Source organism: Erythrolamprus reginae, chromosome 6, assembly GCF_031021105.1.
Source record: "Erythrolamprus reginae isolate rEryReg1 chromosome 6, rEryReg1.hap1, whole genome shotgun sequence".
Taxonomy (NCBI): domain Eukaryota; kingdom Metazoa; phylum Chordata; class Lepidosauria; order Squamata; family Dipsadidae; genus Erythrolamprus; species Erythrolamprus reginae.
In genome coordinates, this window is record NC_091955.1 from 88,195,237 (window position 1) to 88,221,300 (window position 26,064).

A 26,064-nucleotide genomic window follows, 5' to 3' on the forward strand; every position below is an offset into this window, starting at 1 on the left:
TGGAGAGAGAGCTACTTACATATTGATTTGAGAAAGAATGGCCCCGCATGGCAATGAAGTTCCCGTGGAGGTTTTGGAATTTCTGGATCTTAGTTTTTAGGCTGGCTGCTGCCAAATACCATTACATTGACATTAACAATAAAATAAAATACATACCTCTGCTTTCATCTGTCTCCGAGGCTTTTTTAATTCTGCATGATAAAGATAACACGAGTTTGTTAAAGCAAATCTATTTTGCTCCGAGAAGAAACACTAAGTAGGTTATGTACTGACAGCTTTCACATAATTAAAAGGATATAAAGAAACAAGAGAATAAAATGTTTACTACCCAAGAGAGGGCAATTAAAACCGGTTTTAAATTCCAGGCAGGTAGATTTAATTAACCTGCAAGGAAACCTTCAGGAATTCTAGGCTGTGCAAAAGATGAGCAGATTGGATTGCAGTACAGCAGTCAAACAAAAGGATTTGCCCAGCAGAGCTTTTCAAGTATTATTTTGCCTGGGAAGCTTCAGGGAAATCTTTACATTAATGCCACCTAGGAGATGGAGTTGCAGAGTTGACATAACATAAATGCATCCAAACTAAAGGAGGAGTGGTAATTGCTAATCAGTGAAACAATAACCTCCGTAGTTGTTTAGTCTCTCTTTCCCCCTATCTGTTTATTGGAGGTACCAATTAAGCTTTGCGGGTCCAGGATGGACGTAGATCAGGGGTCCCCAACCGCCGGGCCGTGGACCAGTACCGGGCCGCGGGGCATGTTGCACCGGTCCGCGGAGTCAGCAGCTGCTGTGGAGCTGGCGAGTGCCAAACTGTTTCCTGTCTCTTTCCTCTCCCGTTCACTCGGGACCACCGTTTGCCTCGGGTTGAGAAAACATTTGCTTGCTTGCTTTCTTCCTTTCCTGTCTTCCTTCCCTCGTCGAAAGTGGTCTATTTCCTCCTTGCGAAGCCCTCACTCTGCCTGCAGCTCAGACGGAAAGGCTTTGGCATTGTGCAGCTCTTTTTTTGGCTAGGCTCCCCCACCCTATTCCTGGGGGCCTGGGCGGGAGCGAAGCCAGGGGTGTGCGTGTGACCATGAAGCCCTCACCATCAGCTCCGGTAATTTTCTTTTGGAAGGATTCCTTGCTGCAAGAAAATTACCGGACCTGGCAATGGTGGGCGCTCCAAGCAGGCAGCGATTGCAAAGGAAGGCGACTGTGTCCATGGAGGCACCTCCCCCCCTGGGATTCCTTGCTGCAATCCCAGCTGGTGCGGGTGGGGGGGGTGTCCTCTGAAACTACCAGAAGGAAGGAAGGAAGCAAAAGTTTTCTCCCTCAGGTGGACCACCTCGGCCCAAGGCAAACGGTGGTCCTGAGTGAACGGGAGGGGAAAGAGACAGGAAACCACCCCCTCCTGCCCTTCCTCCCTCTGTCACCTTGGTTCCCGCACAAAATTAAAAAGGGGGGGGAGGAAAGAGAGGCAATGGAACAATAAGCTACACACCCATGCTTAATCCCGTGCCCAACCACACCCCTTTCCGCCCCCACCGGGCCATAGAAAAATTGTCTTACTGAAACTGGTCCCTGGTGGAAAAAAGGTTGGGGACCACTGACGTAGATGATAAAACAGGTCTGAATTCACGCACAAATCTTTAATGTTTATCTCCGAGTCTTGAATGTCTTGGCTAAACCCTAAGGGCAGTGCTACCTCTACTTAGGAACTTCATTCGTTCCGTGACCAGGTTCTTCAGTAGAATAAGTTTGAAAGAAGAAGCAATTTTTCCCATAGGAATCAATGTAAGAGCAAATAATGTGTGCGATTTGGGAAACCACAGGGAGGGTGGAGGCCCTGTTTCCTCCCAGGACATTCCTAGAGAGGCCCCACGGAGGCTTCTCCTCACCTTTCCTGGCCCTGTTTCCTCCCAGGAGATTCCTAGAGAGGCCCCACGGAGGCTCCTCCCCACCTTTCCTGGCCCTGTTTCCTCCCAGGAGATTCCTAGAGAGGCCCCACGGAGGCTCCTCCCCACCTTTCCTGGCCCTGTTTCCTCCCAGGAGATTCCTAGAGAGGCCCCACGGAGGCTTCTCCTTGCCTTTTCCAACCCTGTTTCCTCCCAGGAGATTTCTAGAGAGGCCCCACGGAGGCTTCTCTCCACCTTTCCTGGCCCTGTTTCCTCCCAGGAGATTCCTAGAGAGGCCCCACGGAGGCTCCTCCCCACCTTTCCTGGCCCTGTTTCCTCCCAGGAGATTCCTAGAGAGACCCCATGGAGGCTTCTCCCTGCCTTTTCCAGCCCTGTTTCCTCCCAGGAGATTTCTAGAGAGGCCCCACGGAGGCGTCTCCCCGCCTTTCCTGGCCCTGTTTCCTCCCAGGAGATTCCTAGAGAGACCCCATGGAGGCTTCTCCCTGCCTTTCCCGGCCCTTTTTCTCCCAGAAGATTCCTAGAGAGGCCCCACGGAGGCTTCTCCCTGCCTTTTCTGGCCCTGCTTCCTCCCAGGAGATTCCTAGAGAGACCCCAAGGAGGCTTCTCCCTGCCTTTTCCAGTTACAGTTTCGGAGGCTCGGGTTTGTAAGTGGAAAATGGTTTTTGAGAAGAGGCAAAATAAAATCTTGAACACTCGGTTCTTATCTAGAAAATTTCGTAAGTAGAGGCGTTCTTAGGTAGAGGTGCCACTGTATACCTGTTCATATGAATGCTCACTATTCAACAGACTCTCAGATTAGTTAAGGGCAGTGATTGCTTTCTGCAAGTTGGCAAAGTACAGGTTGTGTTCTTGGATGGGCAGTGTTGTGTACAGCTTTAGGCAATCATTGTTCCACCCGTTTGGCTAAGGTGACATTATCCCACAGTGCAAAAGCTTTGCAAGTTCACAATAGGCCTTTGAAAATGGCAGCATTATTAAATCATCTCAGGCAGCTTGCCGTAAACAATAAAAAATAAAACACAGGGGGAAGCTCTTGCGGTGGAGAACTTAGTTATTATTTATAGTTCTGCTGCTCATAAGGATGGAAGATACAAGGCAAAGTTTAATGTTTTAATAAACTAATTTTGTGTGTGTGTGTATACACACACACACACACATATGTTTGTTTGTTTGTTTGTTTGTTTGTTTATTACATTTTTATGCTGCCCTATTCCTCGGACTCAGGGCGGCTCACAACAAAGTAATACATAACATGTAGAAATCTAAATTTAAAAAAAAACATATTAAAACGCAAATATCTTTAAAAAAAATGTCACTCGTGTTCAAACAAACAGACATCAATTCATTCGTCGGCCGGGGCTAGCTGTTGGTCTTAGCACTCCCAAGCCTGTCGGTAAAAATGGGTCTTTAGACCAGTGATTTTCAACCTTTTTTGAGCCGCGGCACATTTTTTCCATTTACAAAACCATGGGGCACATTGAGGGGGGGGGGGCAGCTAAAAAAAGTTTGGACAAAAAATTTATCTTCCTCCCTTTCGCTCTATTTCTCTCTCCCTCTTTCTCTCCCTCTTTTTTTCTCTCTCCATCCCTCTTTCTTTCTCTCTTCCTTCCTCTTTTTTGCTCTCTTTCTCTCTCCCTCCCTACTTCCCTCTATGTCTTTCTCTCTCCCACTTTCCCTCCCTCTTTCTTTCTCTCTCTTGCTTTCTTTCTCTCTTGTTCTCTTTCTCTCTCTTTCTCTTGCTTGCTTTCTCTCTTGTTTTCTTTCTCTCTCTTGCTTGCTTTCTCTCTCTCTTGCTCTTTCTTTCTTTCTCTCTCTTTCTTTCTCTCTCTCTTGTTTTCTTTCTCTCTCTGAGCTTCGCGGCACACCTGACCATGTCTCGCGGCACACTAGTGTGCCACGGCACACTGGTTGAAAAACACTGCTTTAGACTGTTGTGGAACGCGGGGAGGGTGGGGGCAGTGCGAGTCTCTGGAGGGAGTTGGTTCCAAAGGGCCGGGGCCACCACTGAGAAGGCTCTTCCCCTAGGTCCCACCAGGTGACATTGTCTAGCTGATGGGACATGGAGAAGGTGAGGCTGTGTGTGTGTGTAGAGAGAGAGAGATTATTTTAGTTTACTTGGATGTATCTTCTATGTGCCTCGCCTCTCTCGGTCTTAAAATATGCCTGGATATGTTTCAATATGCTTTTTATTGTTTAAGTGTTGTCAGATACTAATTTTCTCTATATAGAAAGTTCACCATTAGTTATCAGTATAGGTTTGGCAGAATATTTTGTATATTGAAGGTTGTTGCATCACTGAAGCTTGGTCTTTTCATGTCCTCTCCCTGCCACCACTTTGTATGCAAACTTTGGGAAGTTTTAAATAAACAGAACAGCAGGCATAAGGAGAGTGGGTTTGAATACAGTGTTTACTACAAGGCATTTGGCCCTTACCAGAAGAACTAAATGTTATAAAAAGTAGTGAAATGGTAAACAATTCATTAGTGATTTACATTATTATTATTTTTGATCACAGAAGAAATAAACACCCCTTTTTTAGACTGGAATCCTTGTGTGGTCTTTTTGCTGAAAGAATTAAAATACAATGAATTATGGATTTGAAGATTTAAAAAGATGTAGATAAAATGAAGAGCTAAAAAAAGATATGTACACTTTCTAAGGGGGAAGCAAGATAGTAATTATCTCTTGAAGAATGATCAGAAGGCACTATGTTTCATAATTTGCATGTTTTAAATTTAATTTTTAGATTTGCCTTTATATAAAACTCTCAATAAATATAAATTTAAAATGGCAAAATGGCAGACAATGAATGATTAAAGCAACAATCACAAGTATCCCTCTCAATTTTAAGGCAGCAGCTGCAAGTAAGGAAATTTCATAGATAATGTAATATTAATCTTCCTTCAGCAGAAATAAGCTAAAAAGGTCAGCTGCTGCTGCTGCTGCTGCTGCTGCTACTACTACTACTACTACTACTACTACTACTACTACTACTACTACTACTTCTACTACTGCTACTGCATTTGAATCAAAAGCACCCTACAGAGTGCTTCTTGGTTGAGAGAATTAGCCAATGAAATCACCATTGCTTGGGAAACACTGGGTTGATTGCTCACCAAAGAGTTTATTTTTATTTTTTTATTTTATTTTATTTTGTCCAATACACAATGAGGGTTTTAGTGGGTATATATCTTTATACACATAGTAAAATACATGATGAAGGTTATAGAGGAGATACTCCTAGTAAAATATATCTAAGAAATAATAGAAAAGAAGATATAGTAATAGAACATATCAACGAAAGAATAGAAGAAGAGATATAGGAATAGAAGAAAGGTATAGGAGATATAGGAAAGCAATAGGACAGGGGGCGGAAGGCACTCTAGTGCACTTGTACTCGCCCCTTACTGACCTCTTAAAAATCTGGATAGGTCAACCGTAGATAATCTAAGGGTAAAGTGTTGGGGGTTTGGGGTGACACTATGGAGTCCGGTAATGAGTTCCACGCTTCGACAACTCGGTTACTGAAGTCATATTTTTTACAGTCAAGTTTGGAGCAGTTAATATTAAGTTTAAATCTGTTGTGTGCTCTTGTGTTGTTGTAGTTGAAGCTGAAGTAGTCGCCAACAGGCAGGACGTTGCAGCATATGATCTTGTGGGCAATGCTCATATGCTGCAATGTCCTGCCTGTCGGCGACTACTTCAGCTTCAACCACAACAACACAAGAGCACACAACAGATTTAAACTTAATATTAACTGCTCCAAACTTGACTGTAAAAAATATGACTTCAGTAACCCTTACCTATCTAAGTTACCTATCTACATACAGTACTTATGATTGCACAGTTTGAGACATCCTAATCCGTATCAACATGCAATAGGGAATTGAACTGTCTTGAAGAATAGATGACAAACCAGAATATAAATAAAATGTTCGTGCCATTTCAGGCAAATCCAAGAGGGGTCAAAAGAAAAAATATGAAGGAAATTGCTTCCATCTCTCTTTCACAGACTGTAGAAATACCTTTACATTAAATATAATCTGATTTTTAAGATTATTAATATTTATTAGATTTGTATGCCGCCCCTCTCTGAAGACAATCATGGCTTTAATTTTTTTTTCCTATTGTGCACAGTTTTTTCCCCCAATTATCAAATCCGTATGTCATTTCATTTTTCCCCCCTGTTCCATGCAAAAAGTTCAAACAGGGTTTTCAATTAACTGTAAAATTAATCAATGCATGCTCCAATAATTCTTGTATTTCTTCCTCTACAGTCACAATGAACGAAAAGTGACCTGCAAGCATCCAGTCACAGGACAGCCCTCACAGGACAATTGCATATTTGTCGTGAATGAACAGTAAGTACGTGTTTACAAAAAGTTGTACCAAAATGTTTTTTTAAGTCTGATTTTTTTATTTATATAGTTATTATTCTATAGTTATTATATACCTGTGATGGTGAGCCTATGGTACGCATACCTTTGAAAAGTGTTCGGAAACTTCAGATTGTGCAGAATGCGGCCACGAGAACTATCGTGGGGTTACCTAGATTCGCCCACGTCTCTCCAACACTCTGTGGCTTGCACTGGCTGCCAATCAGTTTCCGGTCACAATTCAAAGTGTTGGTAATGACCTATAAAGCCCTACATGGCATCAGACCAGAATACCTCCGGAACCGTCTTCTGCCGCACGAATCCCAGCAGCCGATAAGGTCCCACAGAGTTGGCCTTCCCCGGGTCCCGTCGACTAAACAATGTCATCTGGCGGGCACCAGGGGAAGAGCCTTCTCTGTGGCGGCTCTGGCCCTCTGGAATCAACTCCCCCCAGAGATCAGAACCGCCCCCACCCTCCTTGTCTTTGGTAAATTGCCTGTATTGCCAGGCATGGGGGAATTGAGATACCTCCCCCAGGCTTATATAGTTTTATGTATGGCATGCTTGTGTTGTATGATTTTAAATGACGGATTTTTTAGATGTTTTTTAAATATTAGATTTGTTACATTGTTATTTTATTATTGTTGTTGTGAGCCTCCCCGAGTCTGCGGAGAGGGGCGGCATACAAATCTAATAAATAATAATAATAATAATTATTATTATTATTATTATTATTATTATTGATATTATTATTATTAATTAATTGTTTTATTTATTTATTAGATTTGTATGCTGCCCCTCTCCGAAGACTCGGGGCGGCTCACAACAATAAAAACAATATAGCAGTGGAACAAATCTAATATTAAAAACATATAAAACTCTATCATTATTTAAAAAACCAAACAGCACATTCATACCAAACATAAAACAAAGTATAAAAAAGCCTGGGGGAAAAGTGTCTCAACTCCCCCATGCCTGGCAGTATAAGTGAGTCTTGAGTAGTTTACGAAAGACAGGAAAGGTGGGGGCATTTCTAATCTCCGGGGGGAGTTGGTTCCAGAGGGCCGGGACCACAACAGAGAAGGCTCTTCCCCTGGGGCACGCCAAACAACATTGTTTAGTCGACGGGACCCGGAGAAGGCCAACTCTGTGGGACCTTATCGATCGCTGGGATTATTATTATTATTATTATATTATAATTATATTATATTATATTATATTATATTATATTATATTATATTATATTATATTATATTATATTATATTATATTATAATAATATAATATTATAATAGAGCCGGGGTGGTGCAGCAGGTAGAGTGCTGTACTGCAGGCCACTGAAGCTGACTGCTAGATCTGAAGGTCAGCGGTTCAAATCTCATCACCGGCTCAAGGTTGACTCAGCCTTCCATCCTTCCGAGGTGGGTAAAATGAGGACCCAGATTGTGGGGGCAATAGCCTAGCTCTGTTAATAAGTGCTATTGCTAACATGTTGTAAGCCGCCCTGAGTCTAAGGAGAAGGGCGGCATAAAAATTGAATGAATAAATAAATAAATAAATAAATAAATAAATATTATTATTATTATTATTATTATTATTATTATTATTATTATTATTATTATTATTATTATAATACCATAGATGGCACATGGAGCTATATCTGCTCGCACGCAAGTTGATTTTTGTCTCAAATGGATACTCTGCAAGATTGTTTTCGGCCTCGAGAGGGCGTGTGGGGGAGTGGGGGAAGGCCGGTTTTGCCTTCCCCAGGTTCCAAGAAAGCCCCTGGAGCCTGGGGAGGGCAAAAAACAGGCCCACATCAAATAGAATCATTTGGCAGCCCTTTTGTTTCTTTTTTAGCACTATAGGCCTGAGAACCTTCAGGTATGGAATTTACTAAAGTAGGAGATACTTTGCATTACCTGTTGAGAACCTACTCTAGGATGCTCCATAGGGACATGTTTTACATAGTCACTATTGTTTTGCATCACGATTTGCTGGGACAGGAAACATATTCAGACTCTTATTCAAAACAATTAAAGGTGTTTTTCTTCACATCGTGAATACCCAGCAGGTTCCTCTCTAATTGAATATTCTTTTTCCAGGACTGCAGCAGCTATGTCTTCAGAAGAAAAGAAAGAACGTCCATTAAACATGGTGTCTGAAGCCGCACACTATAATTTGACATCAGATTACGCAGCACATCCAATGAGTCCTCTGGGCAGAGTAAGTTATTGTATTCAGTATACATTATTCATTAGTGCAAAATTATTGAGCTAGTGAGCCTAATGTGTGTGGAGGGACAATTATGTGGCGGTTGTAAGACGATCGATCTTCGTTTGGAAATTTTTAAAAAATTAAACACAGCTTTTTTTCAGATCCACTGGTTGGTCTATTTATTGGATTTGTTTTTTTTTAAATAAATCATTGCATATTGTTTTCTGTGCGGAGGTAAATTCTCTCAAGTAAAGTGCTAATAAAAATTAAGTTGCAGTATACGATCTATACCAGTGATGGTGAACTTTTCGGCACTGAGTGCCGAAACCGGAACGCACCTGCAGGTGCGTGCGTGTATGCGCACCAGAATACCAGAAACCCAAAGACCATCTGGACAGCACGTGCATGGCTGGTTTTGGCTATTTTTCAGCCATTTTCAGGCTGTTTTTCAGCCCCAAAATAGCCAGAAAAGTTGTCTGGTTTTTGGCTCTGTTGGGAGATTTGGCGCTAGACTTATGGTTGGGGGTCACCACAACATGAGGAATTGTATTAAGGGGTCGCGGCATTAGAAAGGTTGAGAACCACTGGTCTGTACAATATGTATAAAATCCATCATGCATAATGATAATAACGATAATGATAATAATGATAATGATAATAATAATAATAATAATAATAATAATATTGTATTACGCATGCTGATTTTTTAATTATAAACAACTTCATTATTAAAAGCTAATAAACTGAAGCAGTTCACTTCTGGGAATACAGTGATACCTCGTCTTACAGTCGTCATACAAACTTTTTCAGATACAAACCCGGGGTTTAAGATTTTTTTGCCTCTTCTTCCAAACTATTTTCACCTTACAAACCCAAGCCGCCGCCACTGGGATGCCCCGCCTCTGGACTTCTGTGGCCAGTGAAGCGACCGTTTTTGCGCTGCTGGGATTCCCCCTCAATGGGAAACCCCACCTCCGGACTTCCGTGTTTTTGTGATGCTGCAGGGGAATCCGAGCAACGCAAAAACAGGCGCTTCGGCTGGCAAAAGGGGTGAGTTTTGGGCTTGCACGCATTAATCGCTTTCCCATTGATTCCTATGGGAAACATTGTTTCATCTTACAAACCTTTCACCTTACAAACCTTGTCCCGGAACCAATTAAGTTCGTAAGAGGAGGTATCACTGTAGATGTATTTGGCTTGGTTAAGACCTCCCTTGAAACACCTTTTTCCTTTCCGATCTAAACCACTGCACAACCCTTCTAAGTGTGTGGCTAAAATGGATTCCTTTCTCATTTTAAAAAGTCACAGAGAACAGATAATCCCTTAATGGTTTTCTAATAAGCTATAATCATGATCCCAGTTGGTGGCCCATACAGTAGTTCTTACTAAAAAAAAAAGCTTGCGAAAGCAGCCTCAATGCAGCCTACCGCTGAGGGCAAGAGGTCAGTTGGGGGGAAAAGCCCTCCCAGATCACTTTCTGAGATAACGAAGAATGCCACACAGCAGATTTTTTTTAGAACAAATCATGCTATACTTTTGAGCTATTTATCCATAAGGTAGAAGGTGTCTGAAGAGGTTTTATCCGTTAAATTCCTACTCTGAAGTGCAAACCTTATTTAAAAAAAATAAATAGAAGGAAGGGAGGGAGGATAAAGAAAAGGAACAGATTATCCCATTCCTGGTTGGCTTTTCTCGCTCATTTGTTATTACCGCTTCTTTATACTTTTCAATATTAGAGTTTCTTGGATTTCAGCCAAATACCTTGGCTGTTGGAAGTGAATGAAAGAGAGGAAAATCAACACCCTTTTTTCTCTTCTGTCCTTCTTAAGCTGTAATTTTTACTTGAGACATTAATTGCGGTTCTTTAAGAAACTTTACCTTACAAATTGACAATTGACAAATTGACTGTTAAGTGTGGCCAAAGTAAAAAAGAAGTCACTTTGTTCTTCAACGTAGGCATGAACAAGCGCACACACAAACACACACTTGTTGTTTGTATCCTAAGATTTTTTATTAATATTTATTGTTTCTTCATTGGTTTTTGGCCCCTATGACAATCATTAAGTGTTGTGTCTCATGGTTCTTGACAAATGTATCGTCTTCTTTTATATACACTGAGAGCATATGCACCAAAGACAAATTCCTTGTGTGTCCAATCACACTTGGCCAATAAAGAATTCTACACACACACAGAGGGTAGCTGAACATTTCCATTGTGCCTACTCTCTCTCCTCTATGGCCCCTAAACAGGGCGAACCTTTTTCCCTCGGGTGCCAAAAGAGTGTGGGCGGGCACTATTGTATATGCGCGAGTACCCACACCCATAATTCAATGCCTGGGGATGTCAAAAACAGCTTCCCCTGCCCCCCCCCCCCCCGGAGGCCCTCTGGAGGCCAGAAATGGCCTGTTTTTCAATTTCTGGTGGTCCCAGTAGGCTCATGTTTTACCTGCCCCAGGCTCCAAAGGCTTCCTTGAGCCACAGGGGAGGGTAAAAATGCCCTCCCCCAACCCCCGGAGGCCCTCTGGAAGCCAAAAGGAGGGTGGGGGCAGTTCGGATCTCTAGAGAGAGCTGATTACAGAGGCCCAGGGCCACCACAGAGAAGGCTCTTCCCCTAGACGACATTGTCTGGTCGACGGGACCTGGAGAATTAATCTACTAACAGCCAACCGCTTTTGAACGGCTGGGTCAGCAGGACCTGAAGCAAGTGACGGGAGCTCACCCCACCGCGCAGCTGCAGCGGGTCTCGAACGATTGGCAGCCAGTATTCCAACTTTATGAGCCACCACACACTTCTCATTACAAAAAAATGAAAGAAAAGTAACAAACTCATTTTCAGAGGTTGCATGGGAGAATGAGGCCTGCTTTTGAGAATAGTTGTTGGGTGTTGGTAAACATTGGTGCGTCACCTTTGACATGTGTCACGGGCTCACCGTTATATCACCATTGCGCTGTACTTTTGGATTTTTTTCTAAGCTACAGACTGAAATGTCCAGACCAAAAAAAAAAAAAAAAAGGTACCACCTAAGAATTCAAGATTTGGAGAGAAAACATCAACCTCGGAGACCTTGAACAGAATGTTCTGACAAGACCACTAACCCTGCTATAGCTTGAGGCTTCCCTACTTTTGTCTGGCATAATTCAATTATTTTGAACAATCAAGAACGACAAGAAACCAATGTCAATTAGGAGTGAGTGCTCATTAATAGTTCTAGTGTTAAAACAGCCCAGCTCACTATTTAACCCACGCTGGATGTTTAAAGCTTAACAGCATCAACAATTCTGTGCAAAAGTCTCGCCAGTAACTGAAACAATTAAATGTTCTTTTACTCTTATCCCAATAACGCCGTCTCCACGTTCTGCTGTTGTTTTTCCCCTTTACTGATTTTTTGAGTATAAGATCCCTGGAGCAAGAATGTGTCTGCTTATGATTTATAAAGTGTGCTCTCCATACAGATGGAGTAATTATAAACTAATGAACATTAGAGAGTGACTTTCATGGCTGAAAATGTCCACATGAAAATTATTAGGGTAATACTTTTTATTAAGCACACGAGTTTATTAGTACAAGTGCTTTACTGTCAGCACATGTATATATTTTCTGGACTACCTTTGGAAGATCCTTGTGGCAATATGATGGCTGGGCGCGAACAAGTAGACACTCTTAAGTCTAATAAATATAGTTAGTCCTCAACTTACATTCACAATTGAGGTCAAAATTTATGTTGCTAAGTGAGGCATTTGATAAGGAAATGTTGCCCCATTTTACGATTTTTCTCGGCCACTTTTGTTAAGTGGATCACTGCAGTTGTTCAGTTAGTAACACAGTTGTTGAGTGAATCTGGTATCCCCATTGACTTCGTTTGGCTAAAGAATGGAAGGCCTTCTGCCGCACGAATCCCAGCGACCAGTTTGGTCCCGCAGAGTTCGCCTTCTCTGACTAAACAATGTCGTCTGGTGGGACCCAGGGGAAGAGCCTTCTTTGTGGCGGCCCCAACCCTCTGGAACCAACTCCCCCCGGAGATTAGGATTTCCCCCACCCTCCTTGCCTTTCGTAAACTCCTTAAAACCCACCTCTGCCGTCAGGCATGGAGGAATTGAGACAGCTCCCCCAGGCCTATATAGTTTGTGCATGGTATGTTTGTGTGTATGTCTTGCTTTTTAAATAAGGTTTTTTTTAAGATATTTTAAATATTAGATTTGTTATACATTGTTTTTATTATTGCTGAAAGCCGCCCCGAGTCTGCGGAGAGGGGCGGCATACAAATCTAAATAATAATAATAATAATAATAATAATAATAATAATAATAATAATTGCATGGCCAGTTCTTGGAGAAGATTGAAGGCAAAGTAGATAAAGAAAAGATCTGGTCATGGTTTACAAGTGGAACACTCAAAAAGGAGACAGAAGGATTAATACTGGCGGCACAAGAACAGGCCATTAGAACAAATGCTGTCAAAGCCAGAATTGAAAAATCAACAGACGATCCAAAGTGCAGACTCTGTAAAGAAACAGATGAAACAATCGATCACATACTCAGCTGCTGCAAAAAGATCGCACAGACTGACTACAAGCATATATACGATGCTGTGGCACAGATGATCCACTGGAACTTGTGCCGGAACTACCATTTACCAGTGGCAAAGAACTGGTGGGATCATAAGCCCGAAAAAGTGGTCGAAAATGAGCAAGCAAAACTACTGTGGGACTTCTGACTGACCGAATTCTGAAGCATAACACACCAGACATCCAGAGAAATTAGTGAAATACGAAGATCTAAAAATCGAGCTGCAACGACTCTGGCATAAGCCAGTGAAAGTGGTCCCAGTGGTACTTGGCACGCTGGGCGCAGTGCCAAAGGATCTCAGCAGACATTTGAAAACCATCGGAATTGACAAAATCTCCATCTGTCAATTGCAAAAGGCCGCTTTACTGGGATCGGCAAACATAATTCGCCGCTACATCACGCAGTTCTAGGTGCTTGGGAAGCGCCCGACTGGTGCTGAAATACGAAATCCAGCATAGTGGTGATCTCGTTTGCTGTGTTGTACTGACATAATAATAATAATAATAATAATAATAATAATAATAATAATAATAATGCTTCTTTAGTCAAGGACTACCTGTAGGTGTTTGGAAAGAGTCAGTGTGCATGGGTACTAATTTTATATATACGTTAATATATTATATTATTACTAGCCAGAGCAACAACTAGCACATATATGTGAGAGGAACCTTTACCTTTAGATAGGAACAGGATTGAAGGGCAGAGAAAGGCAATGGGAAATAGGATTAATAAAAACAGTGGCAGAATGGTGATATTTTGTCTTTCACAAATGCTGGAAGTTAGATGAATGTCTAAGCTGAGGCCGCGAAAATAACATGCTTCTGATATCTTCAAAACATCACGATGTTGGTAATTCGTAGCCTGGTCTTCTGATGCTTGACAATAAGTTCTGGCTAGCTTTCCTCTTTTCTTTTCTATGAGAAAACAGCTGTATTTTTAATCTCTGTGGTCACGCACATTCTCTGTTACTCATGAATAAAAAGTGACAACATTCATTTTGCTGTCTCGTGTCGGGAGGATAGTGCCACCCCAACAGTGTACCGCCAAATAGACGAAGCAGAGATGCGTAGGTTACAACTGAAGTGTAACCAAATGGGAATCATTTTCATTAGTTCATCAGAATTTAAATCTCAACATGTTGATGCGACATGGCATCAGTTGTAATTAGACAAAGAATAGAATGGAGAGAGAACACATTACAGTGAATGCCTTACAATGCTAGTTGTATTAAGCTAGTCTTAATCAGGAATGATTTCTGAAGGTGGCATCCAGAGTAGTTATTCTGCTCATGATACAATAATAGGCTCATAAAGTACAGCAAAATTAGGAAAAGGTTGTTTGGAAATCTGGAAAATCAGTCTTGCAGCTTAGCCGGGGTGGCGCAGTGGTTAGAGTGCAGCACTGCAGGCTACTTCAGCTAACTGCTAGCTGTGTTTCAGCAGTTCAAATCTCACCACGGGCTCACGGTTGACTCAGCCTTCCATCCTTCCGAGGTGGGTAAAATGAGGACCCAGATTGTTGGGGGCAATAGGCTGATTCTATAAACTGCTTAGAGAGGGCTGTAAAAGCAGTATTAAGCGGGATGTAAGTCTAAATGCTATTGCAATTGTAAAGAACCTCCTATTACTATTTCTGTATATGATATGACTGTATGTATGTTTTTTATATATTGGGGTTCCTTATTTTTTAGACTTTTAAAAATGTATTATTGTTATTTTAGAGTTTAACTGTTAGATTTGTCATTATATATTGTTTTTATCATTGCTGTGAGCCGCCCCGAGTCTACGAAGAGGAGCGGCATACAAATCTAATAAATAATAATAATAATAATAATAATAATTATTATTATTATTATTATTATTATTATTATTATTATTACAGCCCACTGGTTTTTTCTTTCTTTCTTGACATAAAGTATTCAGATTTGGAAATCAGCCTTGGTTTACCAGTTTTTGTCCTGAAATTCTCTCTTATTGAACCATGTCGCTTGACCATATCTCAATCCTGGGTTAGCTGTCCAATAACTTCAGCCATATGATATTTCTCACTTTACCATTGGCTGAATTATTTTATTTGATTGCTTATTTCCATTCAATTTAGGCACCTTCTGACTCCAAACCAACTGATTATAGTTCCTCTATATTAGGGGTGTCAAACTCATGGCCAAGGGATGGGGCCCACAGGACTGCCGTGGAAACAGCAAAGGACCAGCCCGTAGTGCCTCTGCCAGTGAAAATGAAGTTCACGAGGGCTGTATGTGGCCCTCCCAAGCTCCATTTTTGCTGGCAGGAGGTTGCAGGAGACCTCCACAGCTGAAAATGGAGCTCAGGAGCCCATTTGCACCGGCAGAATGCTTAGGCCATCACAGGCGTCCCACATCAACACGAGTGACATCATGCTGACCACGCCCCCCCCCTTCCCCCCAAGGTGAAACAGCCCTGATGCGGCCCTCAATGAAATCGAGTTTGACATCCCTATTCTATAGCTACAATCTATGCGAATGCATTAAACCCTTAATTGACAGGAAGACTTTTGTGGAAAACGTTTCTTCAGGTAGGTTGAAGGAAAATTAATTATTTTCTGGTTAGAGTGGGGTTACTTAGATTCGCCCATGTCTCTCCAACACTCCGCAGCTTGCACTGGCTGCCGATCAGTTTCCGGTCGCAATTCAAAGTGTTGTTAATGACTTATAAAGCCCTACATGGCATCGGACCAGAATACTTCTGGAACCGTCTTCTGCCGCACGAATCCCAGTGGCCGATAAGGTCCCACAGAGTTGGCTTTCTCCAGGTCCCATCGACGAAACAATGTTGTCTGGCAGGCCCCAGGGGAAAAGTCTTCTCTGTGGCAGCCCCGGCCCTCTGGAATCAACTCCCCCTGGAGATCAGAACTGCCCCCACCCTCCTTGTCTTTCGTAAATTGCTTAAGACCCACCTGTATCACCAGGCATGGGGAAATTGAGACACTTCCCCCAGGCTTATATAGTTTTATGTATGGTATGGTATGTTGTATGGTTTTAAATGGCGGGTTTTTTAAATGTTTTTTTAAATATTATATTTGTTACATTGTTATATTATTATTATTGTTGTGAGCCGCCCCAAGTCTGCGGAGAGGGGGAAGTATACAAATCTAATAAATTATTATTATTATTATTATTATTATTATTATTATTATTATTATTATTATTATTATTATTATGTCAGCAAACGAGATCACTATGCTGGATTTCGTATTTCATCACCAGTCGGGCGCTTCCCAAGCACCTAGATTTGCATGATGTAGCAGCGAATTATGTTTGCCGATCCCAGTAAAGCAGCCTTTTGCAATTGACAGATGGAGATTTTGTCAATATATTATTATTATTATTATTATTATTATTATTATTATTATTATTATTATTATTATTATTATTATTTCAGTAAATGTATAGATTGTTGGAACCTGATCTCCATTTGCTCCTGTTAGAATAGCTTAGAAAGGATTTGTGTCGTGAGTCGTGATATAAGTTTTCCCTCCCCCTTTCTCCCCTATGATTGTGGGTGGAAAAGGGCTGGGTTTCGTTTCTTGCAATTCTTCAGAAACTCCGCATAAGGAGAACTTAATTGATCTGTACTGTCATGCAAAAGAAACAAGAAGAGAACGGCTACAGAAAAGTGTTTGTTGTATTAAAGAGGAGACTTTTAAAACAAAAACAAAAACGCATTTAACAGTTGATTTTTGGATTCACTGTTTAAAAGGATGCTTTTTCTAGTCTTTCTTTCTTTCTTTCTTTCTTTCTTTCTTTCTTTCTTTCTATTTAAAAGGTTTTGCCCTTCAGATAAGGATAGCATTATGGGGTGAGCATATTAGCCAATTATTCAATCAGGTACACTGCCTGCCAGTATAATTGCTAAGGGTTTCAGTCCTTTGTATCTCCCATGTCCTTTGACTTCAACCAAATTGGTTGCAGCTGCAGCAAGTCCTTTTGCCACCTATGGAGGACCACGTGCTTCCCATCTGCAACAGAAGAAAGTTTTATGAAATTTGGTGCTTTTATTTTGCATGCCGCAATACAATTCTTGCCCTGGAATTAATCTTAAGTTTTATTTTCACTTTTCCACTAGCAAACACCTCTATATGGGTTGAGAGAATGTGGAGTGAACGGAATGATTGGGGGTTTTTATGGTTTTTCGTGCCACTCTCAATTTTCCTGGGAAATTTTTCCGGGCTCAGGTTCTTAAGTAGAAAATGGTTCTTAATAAAAGTAGAGGCAAAAAAGTCTTGAACACCCGGTTCTTATCTAGAAAAGTTCTTAAGTAGAGCCGTTCTTAAGTAGAGGTACCACTGTATTTAGGAAAGCATCTTCATATTAAGGGCCAATTTCAAAACTGACTCTCCATGTAAAGGTGCCTTGTTAGCAAGCTATGGTGGTTTTTTTTAAAAAAGCTGCTACTGGCTTCATATATCTTTTAATCAGATTTCAAAGCTTGGATTTTCTTTTCTTTTTAATTCCTAACCACATAATTGTTAGCAGATTCTTGTTGAGGTTATGTTGCAGAAAGTTTTCTGTAAACGTCGCATTTTTCAGGCACTAAATTTAATGTATAAATGAAGAAATGTGTTTTTTTTTATTTATGAGCTATGTTAGACTACTTTTACAGCAATAAATTTTTTTAAGTTCTGTTAGATTAATATATAACAGTTAACTATGATGAATGCAAGATGCACATTAGCTTTAACTTAAGGTCTGCATTGGCTGCCAATTTGTTTCCGGACTCAATTCAAAGTGCTGGTTATGACCTATAAAAGTGTTGGTTATGACATGGCATCAGACCAGATTGCTTGCGGGACCGCCTACTGCCACATGAATCCCAGCGACCGGTTAGGTCCTATAGAGTCGGTCTTCTCCAGGTCCCATCAACTAGCCAATGTCCTTTGTTGGGACCTAGGGGAAGAGCCTTCTCTGTGGAGGCCCCGGCCCTCTGGAATCAGCTCCCCCTGGAGATTCGTACTGCCCCTACGCTCCTCATCGTTTGTAAGAGTCTTAAGACTCATTTATGTCGTCAGGCTTGGGCCGATTAGAACTCATCCCCTGATCAACAAATGATTGTATGATTGCCGCACGAATGGAGGTGACTGATTTTTAATTCAATAAGATTGCTTTGTAATTTTAATTAATTGGGATTGGTTTTATTGTAATTTACTGTTTTTTATATGTTGTAAGCTGCCCCGAGTCTTCGGAGAGGAGCAGCATAGAAATCAGATAGATTGGATGGATGGATGGATGGATGGATGGATGGATGGATGGATGGATGGATGGATGGATGGATGGATAGAGAGAAAGTGAGAGAGAAAGATAGATAGATAGATAGATAGATAGATAGATAGATAGATAGATGAGATAGATAGATAGATAGAGAGAGAGAAAGAGATAGATAGATAGATAGATAGATAGATGAGATAGATAGATAGATAGATAGATAGATAGATAGATAGATAGATAGATAGATGATAGATAGATAGATAGATAGATAGATAGATAGATAGATAGATAGATAGATGATTTGAAGACAATGGGAGTACTTTGAATGGTAAGGCTAGCTTATTAGATGGAACAGAGCTTACAGTGTATTGTTTCATTAACTAACATAAATTCCCAATTGTCGATAAAATATGACTTAATTGTAAAGATGCACTTGTCCCTTGTGCAGAAGTGAGTACTGTACTTGCTATTCAGAGTCCACTAACAGCTGGTTTCATTGTCACAATTATTGTATTCATTTGTTTTGAGCAGCCCTTGCAGAGCATGTCTGATGAGAAAGGCTGGAGGGTATCACCCCTACTCTTTTACACTTCCCTCTTTAATGAGCAGGCCTGTTTGGCCACATCATTTTAACTTTAACACCCGCTGCAAGAAATTGTTTGCTACCCGTTCTGTCATGGACCATATGTCCCAGAAATCTCCACATTAGTTATAAAAATAAATGGAGCTTTACGATTCAGAAGGCAGTACAGTTGTTCAGTATAATAAGAAGGCAAAATGTAACACAACGAGGTTATTTGATAAAGGGATTAAACAATTAACAACACTGTGTCATTGATCCAGCTGTGTGTTTAATTGTCTTGATTAATTCTCCTTACCTGTTCAAAATGTGGTACTTTTTCAAGTAAATATATTTATCTGATTATAATAGTTTCTGTGTAAGTTCTTTTTTCCAACTTCTACTATAGTAAAGTGCTTCCTTCTTCCTATCTTCCGAATGATATCCAAGTAAAATAAATGTACATGTTAGGCTTGGCATTATCCTGATAAGGAAGATTATTATTATTTTTTTAAAAGCCAAATGGGAAATCTTGGGCATATTTAAAGCAATTCAATTTTAACTTTTCAATCTGACAGGAAATAATTTAAAAATGGTACATTAGAATGTTGATTTCATGAGAAAATTAATGTGGATATTATGGTCATTTACAAGTTTCTAACTTCATTTCTTATTTTTGGTCCAGCCTAAAATAGTCTAATTCTTCTTTCTTTCTCTGTTTTACAGAGAAACATTTAAACTTAAAATAAAAAATTGTAGTCATATTTGAACATGTTTTCTTGATCAAGTATCTGCATGCACACAGAGCTCTGCTTTCCATTCCAATTAATGCTTTAACTCCAAATATTAAATAAAAATTCAGATTCATTTTACAATTTTTAACTGAAAGTGCATGATGTATATGATATTCGGTGCTGCTCTTTTCATGGAATCATATTACTGCTTATAAGCCTGCATTTAAATCTCCAAAAGGCCACAAATGACTTGTAAGAAGAACTAAATATGGATCTGGTTTTTCTGAATCAAATTCCAATTATATCTGTGACACTTGTGATAATAGGAGTGGTTTTACAAGGTGCTGTTCCCCATTATTCTGTAAATTGGCAAAAGAACATCCATGAGAACCCTTGATAAAATAGAATGGAATAGAATTCTTTATTGGCCAAGTGTGATTGGACACACAAGGTATTTGTCTTCGGTGCATATGCTCTCAGTGTACATTAAAAATGCATTTGTCAAGAATCATGAGGTACAACATTTAATGATTGTCACAGGGTACAAATAAGCAATCAGGAAATGATCAATATTAATATAAATTGTAAGGATACAAGCAACAAGTTATAGTCATACGGTCGTAAGTGGGAGGAGATGGGTGAAAGGAACGATTTGAAAACTAATACTAATAGTAATGCAGACTTAGTAAATAGGGGATTTGAGTGCCATCATCATAAACTGATAACATACAATTGTTGTATTTACCAAGAAAATTCTAAGACATGGTGTGTGTGTGTGGGGGGGGGGGTTGTAGTGGTGGTAGGGAAGCAACCACTTAGTTAACCTAATTACAGTACTTTCTTTGTGAAAAATCTTGGCAAAGTAAGAAATAACTAACCATTATTAGGTCATTTTTAAAAAAACAGTTTTTATTAAGTATAAACATTAAAAAACATTAAAATAAAGACAAACATATAAGCAAGACAAAACAAATATTTACAAATACACATATACATATGTATATTACAAATATTCAATATACAGTATATGACCTTTCTATTGCAAATTGTCTTAACGTTAAATTTTCATTTCTATGTCATTCATATAAACTGTATTTCTTTTACAGTTTTTAGCAATTTATCTATTAGTGAATATATCTGTCCTTTACAATCAAACTTATAAGATCCTATCTTCATTCTTTAACTAAACATCAATATATACATCCTCTTTCATACATCATCTTTCTTCTTTTTATTCTTCCTTTCCAACTAATTATAAAACAAATTCCAAACTTCAAAATATTCTGACTCCTCTTTCTAATTTAATTCCATTGTATGTCTAATTCTAGGATTCTTCTAATCATTACATTATCAAATTGGTATGTCGCCCTGTTTTCAGTATTGTGCCAGTGATAATCTTACTGCTGTTAGTATATGTAATATAATGTACCAGTATTTTTTTCAATTTCTAGGTCAAATATACCTGTTAAGAGTAGTTCTGATTTCATATTGATTTTCTGTTCTGTTTTTTCTTTGAGCAAGATGTGTATCTTTTTCCAGAATTTTTAAACTATTGGGCAGATCCACCACATGTGATAATATGTTCCATTTGTGTGTTAGCTCATTTTGATTATGATTTGGCTTTCTGGCTAACATTTGTTTAGATTTTAGTGAGTCTTTTCCTCGTTTCCAATATTATCCATAAAACTTATACAGTGATACCTCGTCTTACAAACGTCTCATCATACAAACTTTTCGAGATACAAACCTGGGGTTTAAGATTTTTTTGCCTCTTCATACAAACTATTTTCACCTTACAAACCCACCGCTGATGCTGGGATGCCCCGCCTCCAGACCTTCCGTTGCCAGCAAAGCATCCATTTTTGCGCTGCTGGGATTCCCCTGAGGCTCCCCTCCATGGGAAACCCCACCTCTGGACTTCCGTGTTTTTATGATGCTGCAGGGGAATCCCAGCAGGGGAATCCCAGCAGCGCAAAAATGGGTGCTTCGCTGGCAACGGAAGTCCGGAGGTGGGGTTTCCCAGCGAGGGGAGCCTCAGTGAAATCGCAGCATTGCAAAAACACAGAGGTCCGGAGGTGGGGTTTCGAGGACTTCAGTGTTTTTGTGATGCTGCAATTTCACTGAGACTCCCTTCGCTGGGAAACCCCACCTCCGGACTTCCGTTGCCAGCGAAGCGCTCGTTTTTGTGATGCTGGGATTCCCCTGCAACATCGCAAAAACACAGAAGTCCGGAGGTGGGGTTTCCTATGGAGGGGAACCTCAAGGGAATCCCAGCAGCGCAAAAACGGGCGCTTCGGCTGGCAAAAGGGGTGAATTTTGGGCTTGCACGCATTAATTACTTTTCCATTGATTCCTATGGGAAACATTGTTTCGTCTTACAAACTTTTCACCTTAAGAACCTCATCCCGGAACCAATTAAGTTTGTAAGACAAGGTATCACTGTATTCTTATTAAAATAGATGCCATGCTTATTTAATGCTTAGGAGCAGAATTTCTTCCCTTGCTGAAAGCTTCAAGAAAACTAGAAGTCAGCAAAACCTCCAAAGTAGTTACTGATTCTCCGTACTGAAGGAGCGGGTCCAGCAGTCACATGGGTTGCTCATGTCCAATCCGGTGGAACTGAGCCTAGTATTAAAAAAGCTTGCCGGATCCGCCCCTTCCCCAGAATTCGCTCAGTTCGCATATCCTGCGGTTGTATTGTGATAGCTCGTTCAACATTCTAACACCTTCCCTTCGTTCCTTTTCTTCAAAAGTAGTAAGATTTGTTTTATCATTATTATTTACTTGCACCAATAGCGCCAGCCGTTTGCGGCTCGGCTTTTTTCCTTTGGAGAAGTTGCGGTTTCGTTTCCCCCCGGCGGTTTTGCCGGTTACGATTCCTGCGGCCGCTTGTGGATTCTTCTAATCCCTTGGCCTGGAGGTCCCGGTGCAAGTATTAATCTATTGAATTATTGATTATTTATTGTATACAATATATTTAAGGGCTTAAGAAATACCTCCTGCGGAGTGAGACGCCTTCTAGTCTCCTGGACTTAGTCGATCGCTTCCCCTTTAAGAAATTTACGGGGCGATTTTTTTCGGCGCGAAGGCCTTCGCGCCCTTTTTAAATCTAGGCCTCTCGTGTTGGCCTCCTGCCAGCCGCGTAGGCCTCAGTCCACCGCGTGGATCCCGGAGCGGGCCTTGGGGGTCCCAGGCTAAATTCTCCACCGGCTAAGCCTCCAACCAGAGTGCCTTGGTTTACTTAATTATAAAGTTTAGGGAGGCTGGCCCCGCTGGATTTGGGGGCACGAACTCTGGGTTTGCCCAGATTGTCCTCAAGTTTCAGCAGCTTCGAGGCCTCGAAGCAGGATCCATTCCTCTTGGGAAGTCCTTGAAATTCTTCTCCTTATTATTCAGTTATTGGCTCAGCCTTGTCTTCTGTTAATTGTCAGACTATGGCTACCTTTCCCAAGAGAGGCACAACTAAAGGTCCCAGAGAGGCCAGGCCTACAGGCGATGAAATTACTAGTATCCCCCAGGCCTCTTCCTCCTCTTCTCCAGGGGCCCGCCCCTCGACCAAGGTCACCAGGGCCGAGAAGAGAAGGGACCTAGCCCTACAAAAAATCCATGACAAATCAGCAAAACGTTTGAAAGTGCAGGCCCAAGTAATCAGTAGTCAAGACCCACCAGAGGCTTCTAGTCTTCCTCCTTCTGGGGTCCCTGTGTTATCTCTGGATGAGCCAAACCTAGACAGACCCCAACCTAACCTATGGGGCATAGGTCCAGAGGAACCAGATATTATTGAAGATTCCCCCCAGCCAGGATCCTCCCAGGCCTTTAGGGATTCTTCTGCCATTTCTGCTGATATTTCCAGCTTACCTCCTGAGTTCCAGTCTATTTTTGCTGTGTTGTCCAAAGCCATTGATGCCAAACTCTCCACCATCAATGAGCTTCCCTTACCTCTTCCTCCTTCTCGCTCCTCCCGCCCCCTGGGTTCTCCCTCAGCGGTCAGAGCTCCTATTCAGGATGATTCAGATTCCTCCCAGGATGAATATGAGGATATAGAGGATGATGAGGATGCCTTTCAAGGCCTATCAGATGATGAGGAATCCCAAATAAAGGTTCCCCCTCCTATTACTATTTTTCCTTCTCAATTATTCAAATCTCTCCTCCTCAAAGCTAGAATTTCTACGGGATTAGCGGCCCAGGAGAAACAAGCCTCCACTTCCACTGATCCCCCGGAGGAGAATTTACCTTACTTCACAGAGGAACAGGAGGATAACGAGGTAATTCCTATGCCTAAGTTATTTAAAGATGCTTTACTCAAACAGTGGGAATTTCCAGCCTCTGGCCTTAATCCCTCCACCAAGGACAGAAAGTTGTACAAACTTTCCTCTTCCTATGAAGAGCTTCTATCCTTTCCCAAACCGGATGAACCTGTCAAGATTCTTCACTCGGCAGCGGCTGTGCCAGGCGAGGCGGAGGAAGTCCTCCGCCCAGAGGACAAGCGCATTGAGCAAATGCTCAAAAGAGGATTCACCGCTGATTCCTGGGCCACTAAAAGCTCTGCAGCGGCTTCCTTTTTCTCCAGAGCCATGCTGCTGTGGCTTCGCCAACTTCAACAGCATATTCCTCCCGATGACTTGAGAGGTCAACAAGACTTCAACAAGGTCTTTGCAGCTGCCCAGTACGTGGCTGATGCCACCTTGCAATCTACTAGATTTTCTGCTAAGTCTATTGCAGCTTCTACTACGGCAAGAAGACTCCTATGGATTCGCCCTTGGCAAGCGGGAGTTCGCCAAAAGTGGCAGTTATCCCAGGGTCCCTTAAAGCGCGACCTTCTCTTCGGTGATCTTCTGGATCCACTCCTCACGGAAACCACGGACAAGAAGAAAGTTTTGGGTCCAACCACAAAAAAGGCTACCAAAACGCAGTCCTTTCGTCGCCCAGGGCGCCAGCAAGATCAAGCGGCTTCCTACCAGAGATCTCCAGGTCAGTATTCCCCCCGCTTTCGTTCCCAAGGTAGGAACTCCAGGGGTAGAGGGTTTCGCTTCCAAAGGGGAGCTTCCTCTAACAGGGCTTCAAAAAAACCTAGATGGTAATCCTTCCTCTATTCCCATAGGGGGTCGCCTAGCTCATTTCGCCTCTAATTGGCGTCTCACCTCCAAGGACCCTTGGGTCATTGACACTGTTCAATCAGGCCTTCTTTTAGAATTTATTTCTCCTCCCCCTAAACGTTTTATTTCCTGCCCTTCTCCCAGGTCATCCTCAGATTGTAACCGTTTGGAGGAGGCCATTTCTCATCTATTGTCCATCAGAGCCATTCAACCGGTCCCTTCCGGTCAGAAGGGCCTAGGTTTTTACTCCATCCTATTTATGGTTCCAAAGTCCTCCGGAGGTTGGAGAGCTATTTTGGATTTAAAGAGACTAAATTTATTCATCAAATATAGGAAGTTTAAGATGCACTCCTTGTCTTCTATTTTGGCCGCCATTCACTCGGGAGATTTCATGGTCTCCTTAGACCTCACTGAGGCCTACCTTCACATTCCTATAGCCAAATGCCACAGAAAATTTTTACGTTTTTCTTTTCAAGGCAGGCATTTCCAGTATAGGGCGATGCCATTTGGCCTTTCCTCGGCCCCTCGGGTCTTTACAAAGCTCTTGGGGTCTCTGGCGGCCTATATCAGGGCGTTTCCCATCCACATTTTATGTTATCTTGATGATATTTTGATTCATGGGAACTCCCTAGAGAAAGTAAAAACAGACCTTTCTGTCACCATGTCAGTCCTTCAGGACCATGGATTTTCCATCAACTTTGATAAAAGCCACCTCCAACCCTCCACATCCATTTCTCACCTGGGATCCATTATTGATTCAGAATCCTCCCAGGTTTTTCTCTCTCCCGAGAGAAAACTCAGTATAGTGGAGTTAATTTCTAGCATTTTATCTAATTCTTCAGTTCCCATAGTCACTCTATCTTCCCTTTTGGGGAAGATGGTGTCATGCATAGGCATCATTCCCTGGGCTCGCCTTCATGCTAGGGAACTCCAGTGGCTCCTGTTACCTTTTCAGAGATCAGGGCACAGCAACTCAAATCGACGCATTGTCATCCCACTGAGTGTTCGCAGATCCTTCAAGTGGTGGAAGTCTCCGGCCATGGACAGAGGATCCCCGTTCAGGTGCCCGGATCAATTTGTCATCACCACAGATGCCAGTCTATCGGGATGGGGCGCCCTCGCCCAGGGGATGATAGCCCAGGGCACGTGGTCCCCGGAGGAAGCTTCCAGGCCAATCAATTGGCTAGAGTTAAGAGCCGTTTCCCTGGCTCTGAAGCATTTCTCTCCTCGCATTCCCAACCGGCACGTTCTCATTCTCACCGACAACATTGCCACGAAAAGCCACATTTGCAGACAGGGGGGCACGAGATCCAAGGCTCTCATGAGGGAGGCCCTCAAGCTGGGCCTTTGGGCGGAAAAACATCTCCAGTCGCTCCTAGC

General features: G+C 41.7%; 1 protein-coding gene across 12 annotated transcripts in view; it reads left to right on the forward strand.

The window, feature by feature from the left end:
- Positions 1-26,064, forward strand: part of PLEKHA5 (pleckstrin homology domain containing A5) — a 278,548-nt gene that overhangs the window by 149,696 nt on the left and 102,788 nt on the right. For all 12 annotated transcript variants that reach the window (XM_070754322.1, XM_070754324.1, XM_070754313.1 and 9 more), the window contains 2 exons: positions 6,172-6,255; positions 8,375-8,495. In XM_070754322.1, the coding sequence (XP_070610423.1) occupies positions 6,172-6,255; positions 8,375-8,495 (205 nt within the window). The remainder of the gene's footprint in view (positions 1-6,171; positions 6,256-8,374; positions 8,496-26,064) is intronic.